Source organism: Drosophila santomea, chromosome 3R (genome assembly GCF_016746245.2).
Source record: "Drosophila santomea strain STO CAGO 1482 chromosome 3R, Prin_Dsan_1.1, whole genome shotgun sequence".
Lineage (NCBI taxonomy): Eukaryota > Metazoa > Arthropoda > Insecta > Diptera > Drosophilidae > Drosophila > Drosophila santomea.
The window spans coordinates 21,719,455-21,733,939 of record NC_053019.2 but is presented as its reverse complement, the minus strand read 5'-3'; the positions used below and the strand labels follow the sequence as shown (position 1 = coordinate 21,733,939).

General features: G+C 44.1%; 1 protein-coding gene across 1 annotated transcript in view; it reads right to left on the bottom strand.

The window, feature by feature from the left end:
* Window positions 1-399: 399 nt before the first annotated feature.
* LOC120453021 (fatty acyl-CoA reductase wat) overlaps window positions 400-14,485 on the bottom strand; it is a 28,019-nt gene continuing 13,933 nt past the window's right edge. Inside the window, exons 2-10 of the mRNA XM_039637540.1 lie at window positions 5,103-5,213; window positions 2,900-2,974; window positions 2,700-2,812; window positions 2,383-2,631; window positions 2,041-2,296; window positions 1,476-1,668; window positions 1,171-1,410; window positions 853-1,110; window positions 400-796 (exon numbers count right to left, since the gene is read on the bottom strand). Of these exons, the coding sequence (XP_039493474.1) occupies window positions 709-796; window positions 853-1,110; window positions 1,171-1,410; window positions 1,476-1,668; window positions 2,041-2,296; window positions 2,383-2,631; window positions 2,700-2,812; window positions 2,900-2,974; window positions 5,103-5,184 (1,554 nt within the window). The 5' untranslated portion in view covers window positions 5,185-5,213 and the 3' untranslated portion in view covers window positions 400-708. The remainder of the gene's footprint in view (window positions 797-852; window positions 1,111-1,170; window positions 1,411-1,475; window positions 1,669-2,040; window positions 2,297-2,382; window positions 2,632-2,699; window positions 2,813-2,899; window positions 2,975-5,102; window positions 5,214-14,485) is intronic.

Sequence of the window (14,485 nt, the reverse complement as noted above, 5' to 3'; positions counted from 1 at the left end):
AGCTTTCAGTCAATTGGGAAGAAGTTAAAGGTTGCCGTTGAGTGAAATTGTCCTGGCAATCGAAAAGTACGTGTATTTAAAAGTCAGGCCGCATTTATTAAGCATACGCACTGGTGAGCAATTTAAGAAATCGTTTAAGAGCAGCTTTCCACTCAATGCTCGCAGTAATGAAATGAAATTCACTTTACTTTAAATTAAACACTGTTTTTCGACTTTTACATTGGTTTAATTTAATATGCGTTTCTACATTTGTTTGATGCAAGCGAACAAGGGTTTCCAACTTTTTTCAATACTTGACCTACTTTTGTAATCATAAGACACATTTTGAAAGCTCACATTTAATTATCAAATACAGGCCAACTGTGCTGTCCCTTTTATCCCAATAAAAAGATTGTAAAATTTCCCAAACAAAATGTGAAGCAGTTTTTATTGTACTTGTAATTGATCATCTACATCCACATTACGCCATCAACTTTTGCAAATTTACATTTAGAGACGTACGAACTAAGCTATACAAGATTCGGATAAAGCGTTTCAAACATATGACTATAGGCATATGGATATGGTACAAACATACAAACGATATATACGATACATACAACTATAACTAACAACTACTGGAAACGAAAGTGTTAGAGTCTGACCGAAAGATTGGGGAGTAGAAGATATGCCCTACATGGGATACGAAAGATATATAGTTAAAGGATCCTATAAGAAGAGCTTAAACAGGGCAAAAAGCGCCCAGCCAGCTAACGCGTAGAAAACAGCCAGTGTCGTGTAGTGCAGGACCTTCAATCTAAAAAGAGATATTTTTGTGTAAGGTAAGGAATTCAGATATAGGGAAGTACTTACCTCTCGTAGCGCTTGATGGACTCCGGGATGTTGCTGGGATCATCCTTGACCACATACAGACGCAGTCCATAGAGACTGACGCGGAACAGATTGGTCCAGTCCAGATCGCGCATATCGAAGGCGAATAGCCGCTTATCCCGGTCATCTAGTTTTTCCGTGAGTTTCCTGACATTATCGTTGTCGAATCGAAATTCGTTTGAACTGAAGTACTTGAGGACATTGCTGAGCTTGTGGATTTTGCGATAGATCTTCATCATTCTGTGGGTGAACCATTCAAGTAGTTGCAGTATGTTTAAATGAAATAAATAGTAAACCCACCTGGGCTTCTTGCCAATTATCACCATGATGGCGTCCATGACCAGGGCGGGCAATGTGTGGTAGAGGAAGCACAGGATGTGGTACTGCCACATGTGCGGCACGATGGTGAAGCGCGGATACCAGATGGACTTCCGCATCGGGATGTCACAGCCGTACTCGAAGCCATCCTCCATGTAGCGCCGCCAGGTGACCATGTTCTCCGCATCCGGCACGTAGTTGTAAATCGGCGGAGTCTCGTATCTGCTCGGGCAAATATTTACTTAATAAGCTATACTCTTTAGTTAGTATATAAAGTCTGCTCTTACTTATTTCGCGCTATATCCCACGCACTGGCCAACAGAGCATTGACACACATGTCCACCGGAACAATGTGCGCCTTGTTGTCCATGTCACCCGTGAAAACGCGCAGCACTCCGGATCCAATTCCCACGATCACTCCGCACGGACCGTACATGTTGTCGATCCAGCCAGTGATCGGTTCGCGGTACGTGGTGATCACTGTGAATGAACCAAAATTTATTTTAAATTTAAATTCATATTTTAATCGGTACAAAACTTGATCTTAAACCTTTTGTACGCAAATGGCTAAGCGCCCTCAAATAACCGGTTTCAAGATAGCCAGCAATTCATTAATATATTGAGAAAAAAAAGTGCTAAGAACGTAAATGGCTTAATGAATGATTTTATTACAGAGCGATGACTGTTGAAAGCTATGCGAACGTATTATTTAATTTTACTAAACAAACTTGTTGCACAACTTAAAACTTAATGGCATGGGCGGCACCTTAGTTAATGTATTTATGATTGTAATGCAATTCGATAATGATTTTGAGCTGTTGTATAGAAATGGAATTGGAGAATAGATCTTACCAATGCCGGGCCTGAAGATGGTAACTGGCAAATTCTGAGCGCTCTGTTGCACGACATTCTCGGCCAGGACTTTGGTGAAGGTGTATGTGTTCGGATACCCCTTGATGATGGTCGGCGTGAGGGTGTTCAGGGTGTGCTCATCGAGGCACTCGCTCAGCTTGAAGGCGTTCTCGCCGGACATGGTGCCACTGTAGAATCTCTCCTGGATGTGCCGCATGTTGCAGTGTGCAAATGCTGTAGAGACGTGCACGAGGGCCTGGCAACATGACCAAATAAATACATTATATATTAATATTACGACTAATTCGAATGCAAATATAATATCTGTTAGTTCAAACTCACCTTCAAGTTGACAATCTCTTTGGCCAGCTTAATGATTTCCTTGGTGCCGTGCACATTGATGGCGATGGCCATTTTGAGTTTCTCATCGAATCGCACGGTGGCCGCACTGTGCAGAACAATGTTCACATTCTCCATGATGGTCTCCCTCTCATCGGCACTGATTCCCAGTCCAGGCAGCGAGCAGTCGCCACTGATGATGGTGATCTGGCAGCGGTACTTGGGATTCACCTGCTTCATCTTGGCAAAGACCTGTACCAAGTAAGGAATTGTAATTAGTTGGTCAGGACGAGGAGAAAACAATTAGCACCAGCACTTACCGGATCGTTAAACAGATCCTCGATCCTGGCGAAGGCATCCTTGCCCTTCTTGGTGCGTATCAGCAAATAGATTTGTCCCACCTCCGTGACGCGCAGCAATTTCTCAATGATAACTGGGGGACACGAGACGAAATGAGATGGAATGTGGTAAGTATGTGGTTCGCATTCCAGTCACGTACTGGGAGTCGAGTGGAACTTACTTTTGCCAAAGAATCCTGTGCCGCCAGTGAGGAAGACGCCCTTGTCCTTGTAGAACATTTGCATGGGCGACTCGTCTGGGGAAGAGATCAATGCAAACAGTCATTAAACAATTAGCCAATTTGATGCGCATCATTGATGGTGGGCTCAGTGGGGCGTCTTTCCTTGCCCCCCTCCCTCCTTCCCTGATTTTCCCAACCCAACCAAAAACCATCTGTTTGCTCAGTTGGCTTCGCTTCGGTTCGGTTTGTTTGCCACCAACTTGAAGCTCCGTCACGAATTTAAATGCGCATCAAATGCCACTTCAATTCCGCATAATTCACGCCCCACACAGACACACATACAAGCACACACACACATACACAATCGCAGGACGACAGGATAGAGCCACAAACACTCAAATAGTTGGGAGGGCACGAGGGTTAGCTCCTGGCTGCATTTTTGCCAAAGTGCCAAAACGGCAACAACACTTGACGTTTCAACGCCGCCTGCCAATGGTTCTAGGAATCCTCCACCCCCCTCCCTCCACCTTGTGCCACCCCCTCCCCCTGTGGAGGCCATCCATCTCTGCCCACATTGTTGTTTGCGGCATCGGTTGCCGTTGCCTGCCACTTGCTGGGCCACTCATAAATATTTGCAAGTTAGCAGCTCGTCGAGCCATTCATCTATTGTCTAAAACGCACACACGCCTAAAATACCCGCACACGCACAGTTGCATATGCTACACGTGTGTGGCCAATTGCACTGGCAGAAAAAAGGGTTGGTACTTCAATTATGGTATTTGTGAATATATGTTTAAATTATAAACTATTTTATGGCCTAGCTAAAATCTGAACTGTTAAAATTGTTTATTGCTTTGCCAATTTATGAGTATTACACTTATTCAAGTTATTATTCTTAATCAAAGTGCATACTTAGGGCGAATGCAAAACTAGCTAATTAGATATTCTGTGTTTTTCAATTTATCTTTTCAATTTTAGATATATATTCCTCCGCGTGCCAGGGCTCTGCACATACCTCAATTGAATGGCATTTCATCTTAAGATGGCCCACTTCGCCTTAGCTTCCGCGTCGAGCTGCCTAATTGCCAATCGTCGGGCGTAAATCACTGTCAGTTGGAGAACTGGGAGCCATAGACACTGATCCCCTCCGCTGATCCCAATACCCGTGCACAATTGCCACTTGATAATTGCATAATAAATGCAACATTGCCTGGGAGGATGTGCCGCCGCCGGCCCTTCATCTTCGTCCATTTGCCATCGGCTGCGGCATTACAAGCACATTCATACAAATACAACTTGACACCTAGAGCCCGACACCGAGCTCCTCCACATGACTCCTGTCCCAAGGCAAGCCGCCACTATGCCAGCACCACCACCCCCTCCTTGGAGGGAATTCCTGGCCCGAGGCCGCACTCAACCACAAGCACTTGGCTGGCTCACTCAAATGTTTTGTTTACCTGTGCTAATTGGCTTAAATGCAACTCGAGCGCACTTTGCAGCGCCTCGCGTCGTCCCCCCCACCCACCAGCCTTAAGCTGAAAATGTGGAAATTTGGAAAACCCCCTTCGACCAAGTCCACCCAACAACATCCAAAAGCCATCAGAAAGACAGCACTCAGCTACCCAGGGCATCATTGTTCCGTGGACGCGGCGAAATTGAGCCTCACTTGGAGTGACTCGAGTGCGAGTTTCGAGTGCGGCGTTTAAAGCTCTTCGAGCGCTTTGGGGCATTTGTTCAACGCTAACTCCAAACAGCTGAAGCAACAACAGCAACAACAACAACAGCAACAACAACAAAAGCAGCACCCACTTTGTGGCACCACCAGCATGAAAAACAACAGCAAGAACAAGAGAGGTCCCCCCACTTTGAGTGAATTGTCAACAATTGTTGTTGGCTCTTCGGATTCTGTGGGCGGCTGACAAAAGTCTGTCACATAATTTGTCAATTTCAACAAATTTTTTGTTTTTGAGACTGGTTTCACTTCCCACCCCCTCCCCCCCACCCCCCTCCCCCAATTCCCACTCGACACTTTGCCCCACAGGCAGTCATCCCCCGCTAATGTAATATTTCACATAAATGCCTTTTATTTTTCCTGGCTTGCGGTGGGGTTTTGCGTTTTGGGTACTTGATCTTGGGTCGCATTTTTGTTTGCACTTGGCTTATACATATATATTTTTTGTATTATTTTTTTGTGGCCACTCACCCTTCACATCGTTTATGAGCTGACAATGATCTTCCAGCGACTTCATGCCGTTCATGATGTTCATTATTTTGGGATCATCCATCTCGGCCCAGGTAAATGATTTCTAATTGCCTGTAGGAAGAGAAAATAAATGGGATTACATAGGGGCATAAAACAGGAAATTCAAGTAAAGTAAAGCAGATCGCGTAAGTTCATTAAATTTAAAGAATTACTAACTATATAAAGCGAGCTACTAATCAGTTGTTAAACCGCTTAGGCGAACGTGCCACCCACTTTAAACCGAAATTTATAGTGAAAAGAAGTGCGATTCCATTCCCTTTCAGCGACACAGATAATCCCTTAATTGAATATCTGGACACCCATTCAGCTCACCACCACCCCCCTCCGGAAAAGTGAACAGAAGTTTCGGGAAATTATTCCTTTAATTCGAGCTAGATGAATGGGAAGCGAAAACCATAAAGCCAATTACAAGAGCCCCAAGGCGGTGGCCATGCGACTGTTTCTTGGCTACTAAAAATCAAATATATATATAAGTAAATTTCGCTCCAGTAAAGCTCGAAATTTAATTAAAACTTTGTTCGTCTCCTGGCAGACCACGGCAAGCGGAACAGAGAAAGGGATAGTACGCCAGAGCGAGATGGCGTGATGGAGATGGCGAGAAAAGAGTGGAGCGCGTCAGGAAAATTCCTAATGAAGTGCCAGACGCACCTGTTGACACAGGCCAAAAACACAGAGAACCAGGTAGCTATAATACCCAACTAAACCAAAGCGAACTGAACTCGATTCAAATTTAATAAAATTAAAATTTTCAAAAGCAAGTGCAGCGCGAAATGAGTTCAACGCAACTATGCTGAAGTTGCGATAACAAATGAGTAAGAGCATCTTTGAACTTGCTTCATTTACACCAAAGTAAGCAGCGATATCAGGCAAATTTCGAACTGGACGCGCATATTTTAGCCAACTCGTTTGCTGGCAAATGCAACCTGTTAATTAAACTCAAATAAATTATTTTGATTTCAGTTCCAATTCGCTGCGAGTGTCCAATGTCAGTCATTGGCAGTTCGATGACGCCTGAAATTTGCGTTCAAATGCGCACATGCCACGCTAAAAAACCGAATGCCTTGGTTAGTACATATTAATAGTGGTAATTACAGGCTGGGCAGCATTAACAAAGGCAGCGGTCAATTGAATTAAGTTTTCCGAAAAGGCAGACCCCGTTTGAGTCGCGAAATCCGAAACGAAAATGATAAAGTAATCAAAGCTCAGAGGGCATTGTTCCACAGTCGGATATCTCAACCAACAAAAGCAGCGGGAGCAGAACAAACAGCACGTACAGTGCGTTTCAGCATCGTATTACCAGCAATTCCGCCCGAAACCCAACATGTATTTAAGGTTAGAATTCACCTTTATTGATATAATTGTGGGTGCCAGTTAATTAGTTATGTAAATGGATATCCAGGTGGGATCATTAAAAACTTACAAGGCGCTTAGGGCATGAAATAAAGTCAGTATTTATATAAATTACTACATAACTTTGGTCAGTCATTATCCTCATTTAAATACTTGCTAGCCATTACTTTCACTTTTGCCTTGAAATATTTTAAAGGTTGTATCAAATGCTGTTTGATAAGTTTTATTCACTTTACTCGTTTTATATAATTTGTCTCTTTTAACTGATAACAAAATGATATGCATTACGTACAATTATGTTTGCAACCGCTTTACAACTTCGACGCGCACTGTCTGCGTGTAAAATGCGCGGAAAACAAACAGCGCCATGAACAATGAGCGAAATCTGACAAAAGGACCCCAAAAGGATGGAAAAGGGCTGGGATGACAAAGCGACCGCCACAGCTCGAATTCGATATGAAAATGGAAATTAAATTATTTTAAGCCAGTCAAAGACTCGCTCACAATTAACCCATATTTGCAAATGGAAACCGAGCCCCCATTTACCATTTACCATTACCACTACTCACTGCCCACACCCGCCAGTTGGCCGCCAGTTCATCCGATCCGATGCAGTTCCTCGGCGGCCGCTGGGTGTTGCATTTCACACCAATTGAGAAGCTTTTACACCACTCGCGCTTGGCTCGGCGCTCACTCAGTCGGATGAGTGACGAAAGCAGCGCACTGCAATCCAATGACAGAAAGCGGGGATTCCCCGGGGCGGGCAGGGACACTTAGTTAGCCGGGCAGCCTGCCAGCTCCGTTCAACTGAGTGGATATCACCTAGTACTGCCAGCCTCTCCACCTCGCTGCCCACCAAAAAACAAAAAAACAAAAACAGAAAAAAAAGTGAAAAACAACCCAACTCCCGACTAGCTGGCTAACTGGCAGTGCGGCCAAAAAGCCACTGCAGCTGATTGCACCACGTTGACGACCACAGAGCGTCCATCCGTCCATCTGTCCATCTGTCCGTTTCTCCGTCACTCCGTCCATCCAACCAGCCATTCCTCCATGCAACAGAAAAGCTACGAAAGGTACTCGTTCTGTACGCACTGAATGAACTTCTCGCAGTGAAAAGGGGCAAAGGCGACAGGGCAAGGGGCGGTGGCGGGGGCGGTGGCGGTTGCAAGGGGTGCGACTTTGTAGACGAATTTATACATTGTTTAAGTATCAGCCGCAGATACTTCTCCATCGCCCCACCGTGCTTACCCCGCCGTCCACTCAGTTGTCGACACCGAAACTCCATCGTCAATGCACATCGAAGCGCAGCTAATTGAAACTGTTCGGCACAGTGGGGCGAATTGGGCAAGGAAGTGGGTAAAAACCTGGAAGTGAGATAAACTTAAAGGAAAGAGAAAACCACCTATAGTTTCTTATTATTCTTAATCCCATATGCATAGTTCTTGCATATCAGATTATTTTAGATTATGTTTTTATTATTTTAATAGGCCACCTAACTCTTTTTTTTATATTCTCGAATGTGCGCTCGCTTTTTCTAACATTTAAGTCACAGCATATTTTAGCACTAATAATATATTCATTTAAATAAAATAAATAGTTACTTTGGTACAAAAATATGTATGCTTTGATTAACAATTGGATATTAATTGTATGTTTGCCTAATAAGTCAATACAAAGGTATCGCTCATATACGAAATTTTTACTTATTTCATAGACACCTTTTCTTTCCCCTTGCAACAGTGCATTTTCCCCAGCATATTTTCCAAATGTTAAAGTAAGTTGGATCTTTCCTTCTTTCCGAACTTTTCATAGCCTCAAGTTATTTTCGTAAAGGCTTTGGCGCTGATATTTAACCACTGTGAGTGGCTCGTTGTTGCTGCTTTTGGTACTTCTTTTACTTTGGCGCTTGTTTGCGTGCGGTGCACCAGACTGCCGGTATTTGTAGTTGTTGTTGTTGTTGTTGTCCGGCCTGCTGCTGCACCGCCAGCAACAACAAAATCAAAAGCAGCTGCAGCAACAGCAACAACGCGAAAAACTTTTCGGGTAACAATGGGCCGAAAAACAAAAGTATGAACCACAACAATAACAAGTGCACCCCAGTGGGCGCAAAAGTGGGTGGTGTGTGCGGGCGGTATCAGCCCGGTTAGCAATGCAACAACATAACATCGGCTGCAACAATGAGAGCTACAACAGAAACAACAGCAACAAGAACCACGCGGCCAACAGCAAACAAAAAATCAGCGACTGCACCACTTTGCTTATTTCCATGGAATTCAGTTCGCACCACCCAAATGCGAATTGAAAATTACACCAGAACCTCCGGCTTACTTTGCCCCCATTCCCCCGCTTCTCCAGCGCTTTTCCTTTGGCTTTTCCGGCCTCGGAAAACCCAAACGCAAAACCCCCGTCGAACACTTTTGACGAGACTCATTCGCTTTGAAATTTTATTTAATGCTTTTGTAATAAAGTGTAAAATGGTGGAAAAGTGCAAACAACGGCCACAAGAGCGCGAAATGCAAAGAGGAAAGTGGGTAAAGTGGTGCATAATATCAGCGGCATCATCATCAGTCCACGGAGGCGATGGCAACATCGTTAACAGGACGAGAAAAGGTCCTGGAAGCAAAAGGGGGGCATAAGTAAGAACTGCGGCCAACACCAGTGGCCACATTAAAAGAAGAAGAAATAATTAACAGCAACAGTTTGAAAGTCCATAAAATGGAAATGGCCAAGCATTGCCATCGCCATCGCCAACGCCCTCGCCACCATCATCACCGTGTGGAGCTGCCCAGGAGGAGCATGAGACCACCAACCGCCCACCTACCCAGCACTCGCCTCATTGGCATCGCCATTACCAGTGGTGCAGACGCCATCGCCATCGCCATCACCATCGCCATCGCAACCGCCACGACCACCGCATGTGCCATACAACTTCCGACTTCCGTTGGCTTTGGCCTGTCTGAGAGTCTGACTGGGTCTGGGTCTGGGTCTGGGTCTGGGTCTGGGTCTGGGTCTGGGTGCGAGTCCGGAGTCGGGTCTATAGTGCTATAAAGTATATATATATTCCCACTGATGCACCGGGCATACCCTTTTAAGCCAAGTGGCCATGACTGCGTCCCGCATTTGGTGGCATCTTCAAGTGTTCGCTTTTAAACCGCTGACAATGCAAATAGCTTGGAGAGCAAACACAGCGTTTCCAAAGATTATTCAAGCAATTTTCCTTGTATAATTACTGCGATTATATCAGATAACACGTTCAATTACTATGCATTGCACTCGCAAAACAAATAGTTATAGAAATAATTTCGCATAGTGTCATTGTTATTCACACAAAATTCAAACCAATTAATTTCAGTTTATTTAAACTTAATAAGTTGATATCCGTAAGGCATTTAAAGTGCGTTGATGTCCGCAGGCTCTCTCAGCCGATTTCATTCTTTGCCATTTGTTAATACCGTTGTTGCTTTTGCTGTTGTCACTGAGTTGACACACAAGCAAAGAGTCGGTGCGAAAAATGTTCGTTAAATCTATTAAAAGATAATTACGTGAAGACAAATGGGCGGGCAGACAGGAGCACCACGGGGTGTCATCCTCCAGCTCGGCATGGGCATGGCCATCGTATACAGTAGCAATGCCGGTGTCCGTATCGCCAACCGTGTCCGTATAGATGTCCGGGCAACGGACAACGGACAGTGGACCACGTAGTCGTGTCCTCGCTGCGTCTGCGGTAGCCATCGATACATACGTACATATGTACGCTATTATTATTCGAGTTCGTTGATACGATAACGCTAATGGATATGGATATTGATTATAGTTTTTATGTCGCTTATGCATCGTGGCCGCTGTGGCTTCTCGCCCCGACTACCGCTTTTCTTTTTCCCATTTTCCCGTTTTCCCCAACTCGGAGCTGCTGCCAGGCCAGGCTAGCATTTCCCAGGCCACTCAGTGCTGGTGGTAATGATAATTTTGATTATATTGATGCGTCATTTTATGAGCCGCAATGGTATTGAAATTGAGTGGTCTGTGACAGCATCTAGTTTATGGCGGTCCGTCCGGGCAGCATAACAGCATAATGGCAGCCAATGCCAATTAACATCTGCTCAAATGAATCTGGCCAATGTGTTCTGAATGGGGTTCTTTCAGACCCCATTAAGCAGGGATTAGGGCATACTCCGCCCATTTCTCTTTTTTGTTTCCTTCGAAGTCCCAGTCCAGAACGACCTTTGGATAATATGTGTGTGCGATGCCACTTAGTGGGTCGGCGATGGTATAATTGCAGTCAGTCGATGGGAACTGCGAAGTTTAGCTATTGTTGGCGAAAACGCGGTGTCTTAACGACTTTATCCGACGTCCGATGTTTGCATTGAGCAAACTGCAGGTTTCTAGACACTCGACCCTCCCCTTCCCCTTCCCATCTGCGAAAAGCTTCTGGAAAATGCTAATTACACGTATCTTTCGAGCAGAACGTGTGCGAACTCGGAATATCCAATTACAAATCTTACACAAGTGACAAACATTTGCGGCAATTAAATTAATGAAACTTTGCGGGGCTACGTGTCTTGGATCTCGCACAAGATATCTCCTTGAGTATACGAGTATATTGCGAGTGCTATCGGCTGATATCTTTCCGGCTGGAGGAGCTGCGCCTGCGTCACAAACGTCTAAGATACACCACTGCATTCCGATCCCAATCCCCCATCCCCCATTCCCCAATCCCCAATCCGATGCCCTGTTTTTGGGGCAAACTGGAAACGCCAGCCACACCTGAGCTGCCGGCCAATTCGAGCGTTTAACCAAATAGTTTCGGTTATGGTGTGTGGCCGGCAATAACGTTTATGTATTGGCCAGTCAAATATTGCCAAGCAATTGCCTCATACTCGCATTTTCGCATGGCCATAGAGGCAATCAAAGCCAAATTGAATAGGCAAATTACCAGTCTTCATCTGCACGCCACCAATGCTACTGGCCACCACCCAATGATGGCCCAAAGAGCTTTTGGTAAAATGTATCCAACGAAATGGGGTTTAAGTGCAGTTAAATATGGATTTGACCCCAAGGCGCACAGTTTGTCAGTAACTCAAAGCAAAATGGTTTATTTTATCAGGCTACCGAATGGAAACTAAGCTACTCTATTGACTGTTTAACTTACAATTTACATGTTAACAATTTTTCACATACTGATTTTACAGAATTCCTGGGCCAATTTGTTTTGAGAAAATATGAATTCATATTCACAATTCATGTGAATTAATAAGCTAAAGAGATGGCATAATTTCAACTGAAAGTCTGTCAGAACTAGAGGTAAAACAATTCAATCGGGCCGTTCGATTAATTGAATTCTCATTAATTAAACATTAATTGCTTTTTATTATGATTTATTTTAATTTGATTGGTTTCGTTCTTGCAACGCGTATAATGAATATATAAGGTTAATTTAAAATTTTCATCCCATAAACAATGAACAGAAATGGGCAGTGAACAATTTCTAAATTAATTTCGATTGTTTGTTGCGCCATTATTACACCTGTTTATTTATGGCCAGTTTTTCACAGTTGGGGAAAACATAAACGCACACCCACTAACACACTATTACCAATTGTAATTACATAATTCGCTCATTATCAGTGACAACAACAATTGCAGCAATGCGACATTACAAAATCGGCGTTAACAAAGAAGTAACGAAGCGAATACAAAAAATATAAATAAATTAAATGCGCTCCGCTATAATTTATATTAATTAATCGGTTTATTTTTTTCTTCTTTCGCGATTTTATTGCTGGCTGCCATAATCGCGAAAAACATGGCAAAAATCAATGCAACAACAATCATTTGGCATGTAATGCACAAAAGACCCTAGCAAAAAATATTATGCAAAAACAAATTTATGCGCTAATAAATAAGCAAACATTTAAATCGTTTTCAATTGCTATCTCTATCACCCTCTCCCCCAATGACTCCGTCTCCCTCGCACTGCCCCAATTCGCGTAATTTATAATTGAATGTAATTTTGATTTTTGTTGCCGCATATACATATAAATAAAGTATGATATTTTCCAATTAAACTAAAACAAGAGCATGAAAGAGTTGAAGCTTTTGTGAAATGCAGTCCACATATGAAAAGTGCTGAAAGTACTGTGCAGTGTGGACTAGTAAATACCCATTACATGTTTGTTTATTTAGCATTTACCATATTTACCATATAACATTTCACTTCATTTAAATTCCTCGAACTGTTTAGCATATTTATTTTCACTTTGCTAAACAAGTCTCGTCATATTCTAATGGAATTCCCCTTTTCAGGAATACCCAATTCCGTGAAGGGTATCAGGGGGGTGGGGAGTCATAATGGAAATTCTTCGCAAATTGAAATTGCAGCCTCTTGAGCTCGAAGTGGCATGCGACATGCGGCTGTTACTAAAGTGTGGGGGCGTGGCAAGGGCTCGACCCACTTACAGGGTGGTGGGGCCAAGCAATAGGGGTAGGAGGTAGGGGGAAGGGGGTGGAGTACGGTGGGGTAAACGGTTAAGAAATCACGTCATAAACGCGCCGAGCACGAATTATTTACAAAGCACGCGAAAGCCTAAAAGAGGGGCCCTCCCCAATAAAATAACAATAAACTATGCTCCATAGCCCAGTTGATGGGCGGTGGGTGGTGGATGGTGGGTGGTGGGAGGTTGTTTGGCTTGTGAAGCTTGGAGAAGTCAGTGGGTGATGCTGGACTGGCCATAAAAACAAAGCAACAAAAGCGATGGGAACAACAAGCCGCAGTGGCATAAACAATTGTGTTACAAATACGACTACAAATGCATAAAGGAATCCAGCAGCAACAAAACGGAGCAACAAATGTCGTCTCCCATAGACGATTATTTATTGTTAACGATTTATATTTGTTGTTTGTGCTGGCATAGCTCACATTTCCAGCCAGCGGCCCCCACCCGTACGTGCGAATGTGTGAGTGCCGGCCCCAGATTGCAAGCTCCGCTCCTCGTCTTTCGTCCTTCGTCCTGCATCCTTCGTCCTCCGCCCGTCAGCCGTCGTCCTGGCCCAAGCGATTGAGCCTGATTGCCGGCTCAAGTGTCGGTCGCGTCACACGGGGCGTATGCGTGTTGGCCGGGCGTGGATTCAAGGATTCCACGTTGTGGCATGAGGTTGGTGGCATGGTGTAGGTGTGGGTGTGGGTGTGGCCTCTCAGAGCTGAGCACTTTGTCCTGCACAACGAGGCAATCATTTTTTAATATTTTGTGGCTCCCAAATCCTTGAAGGGTAGCTGGTTTTTTGCTGCCAAACGTTAAGATCAGGCTTATCATTATTTACTAAACTTAAGTTTCAATGTTTATACTGTTCTTATTATGAACATTGGCTTTGAGTTACACACAGTATTGTGACTTGTTGGCTTTATTACGTAACAATATGGTAGTACTACCAAACAGTAAACAACGGAAGTGCAGACTAGACTTTGGCTTACTTTCTTCGCCGATCGTGACAGTTTCTCAAACTGAGCAGCGTAATTTTATTTTAGTGTATAACAGCTGTTCACCGTGTGTTGTTGTATGCAGAGATTTTTAATATTTTACACACAGTTACTAAGCCGAAGAGAAAAAAAAGCGATCACATTTAGCTTCGAATATCTAAGGATCTGCCACTACCGGCATCTCTGGCTATGATGGCCATCAGTCGCAAGTGTTGCAGCTCCATCCCGCTTTCCCACACGTCGCGGCCAACATTCTTCTTCGTCAAGTGCGCGGCATGTTTGACAGCAATGAGTGCTTAACACGTACGACGGCTTTTGTTCGATATTCACTGATGATGCTGTTGTAGTTGTGCTCGCTGTACTTGCTGCCATTGTGGCATTGTTGGTGTTGCTCATTTGCCACTTTATCTTGGCATTGTGCATGTTATTTACTGTTGTCCCACCGGCCTCCTTCAGCCAACGCCTTTGTGCCCCCCCCGCTCGTCGTATCTGCGCACTG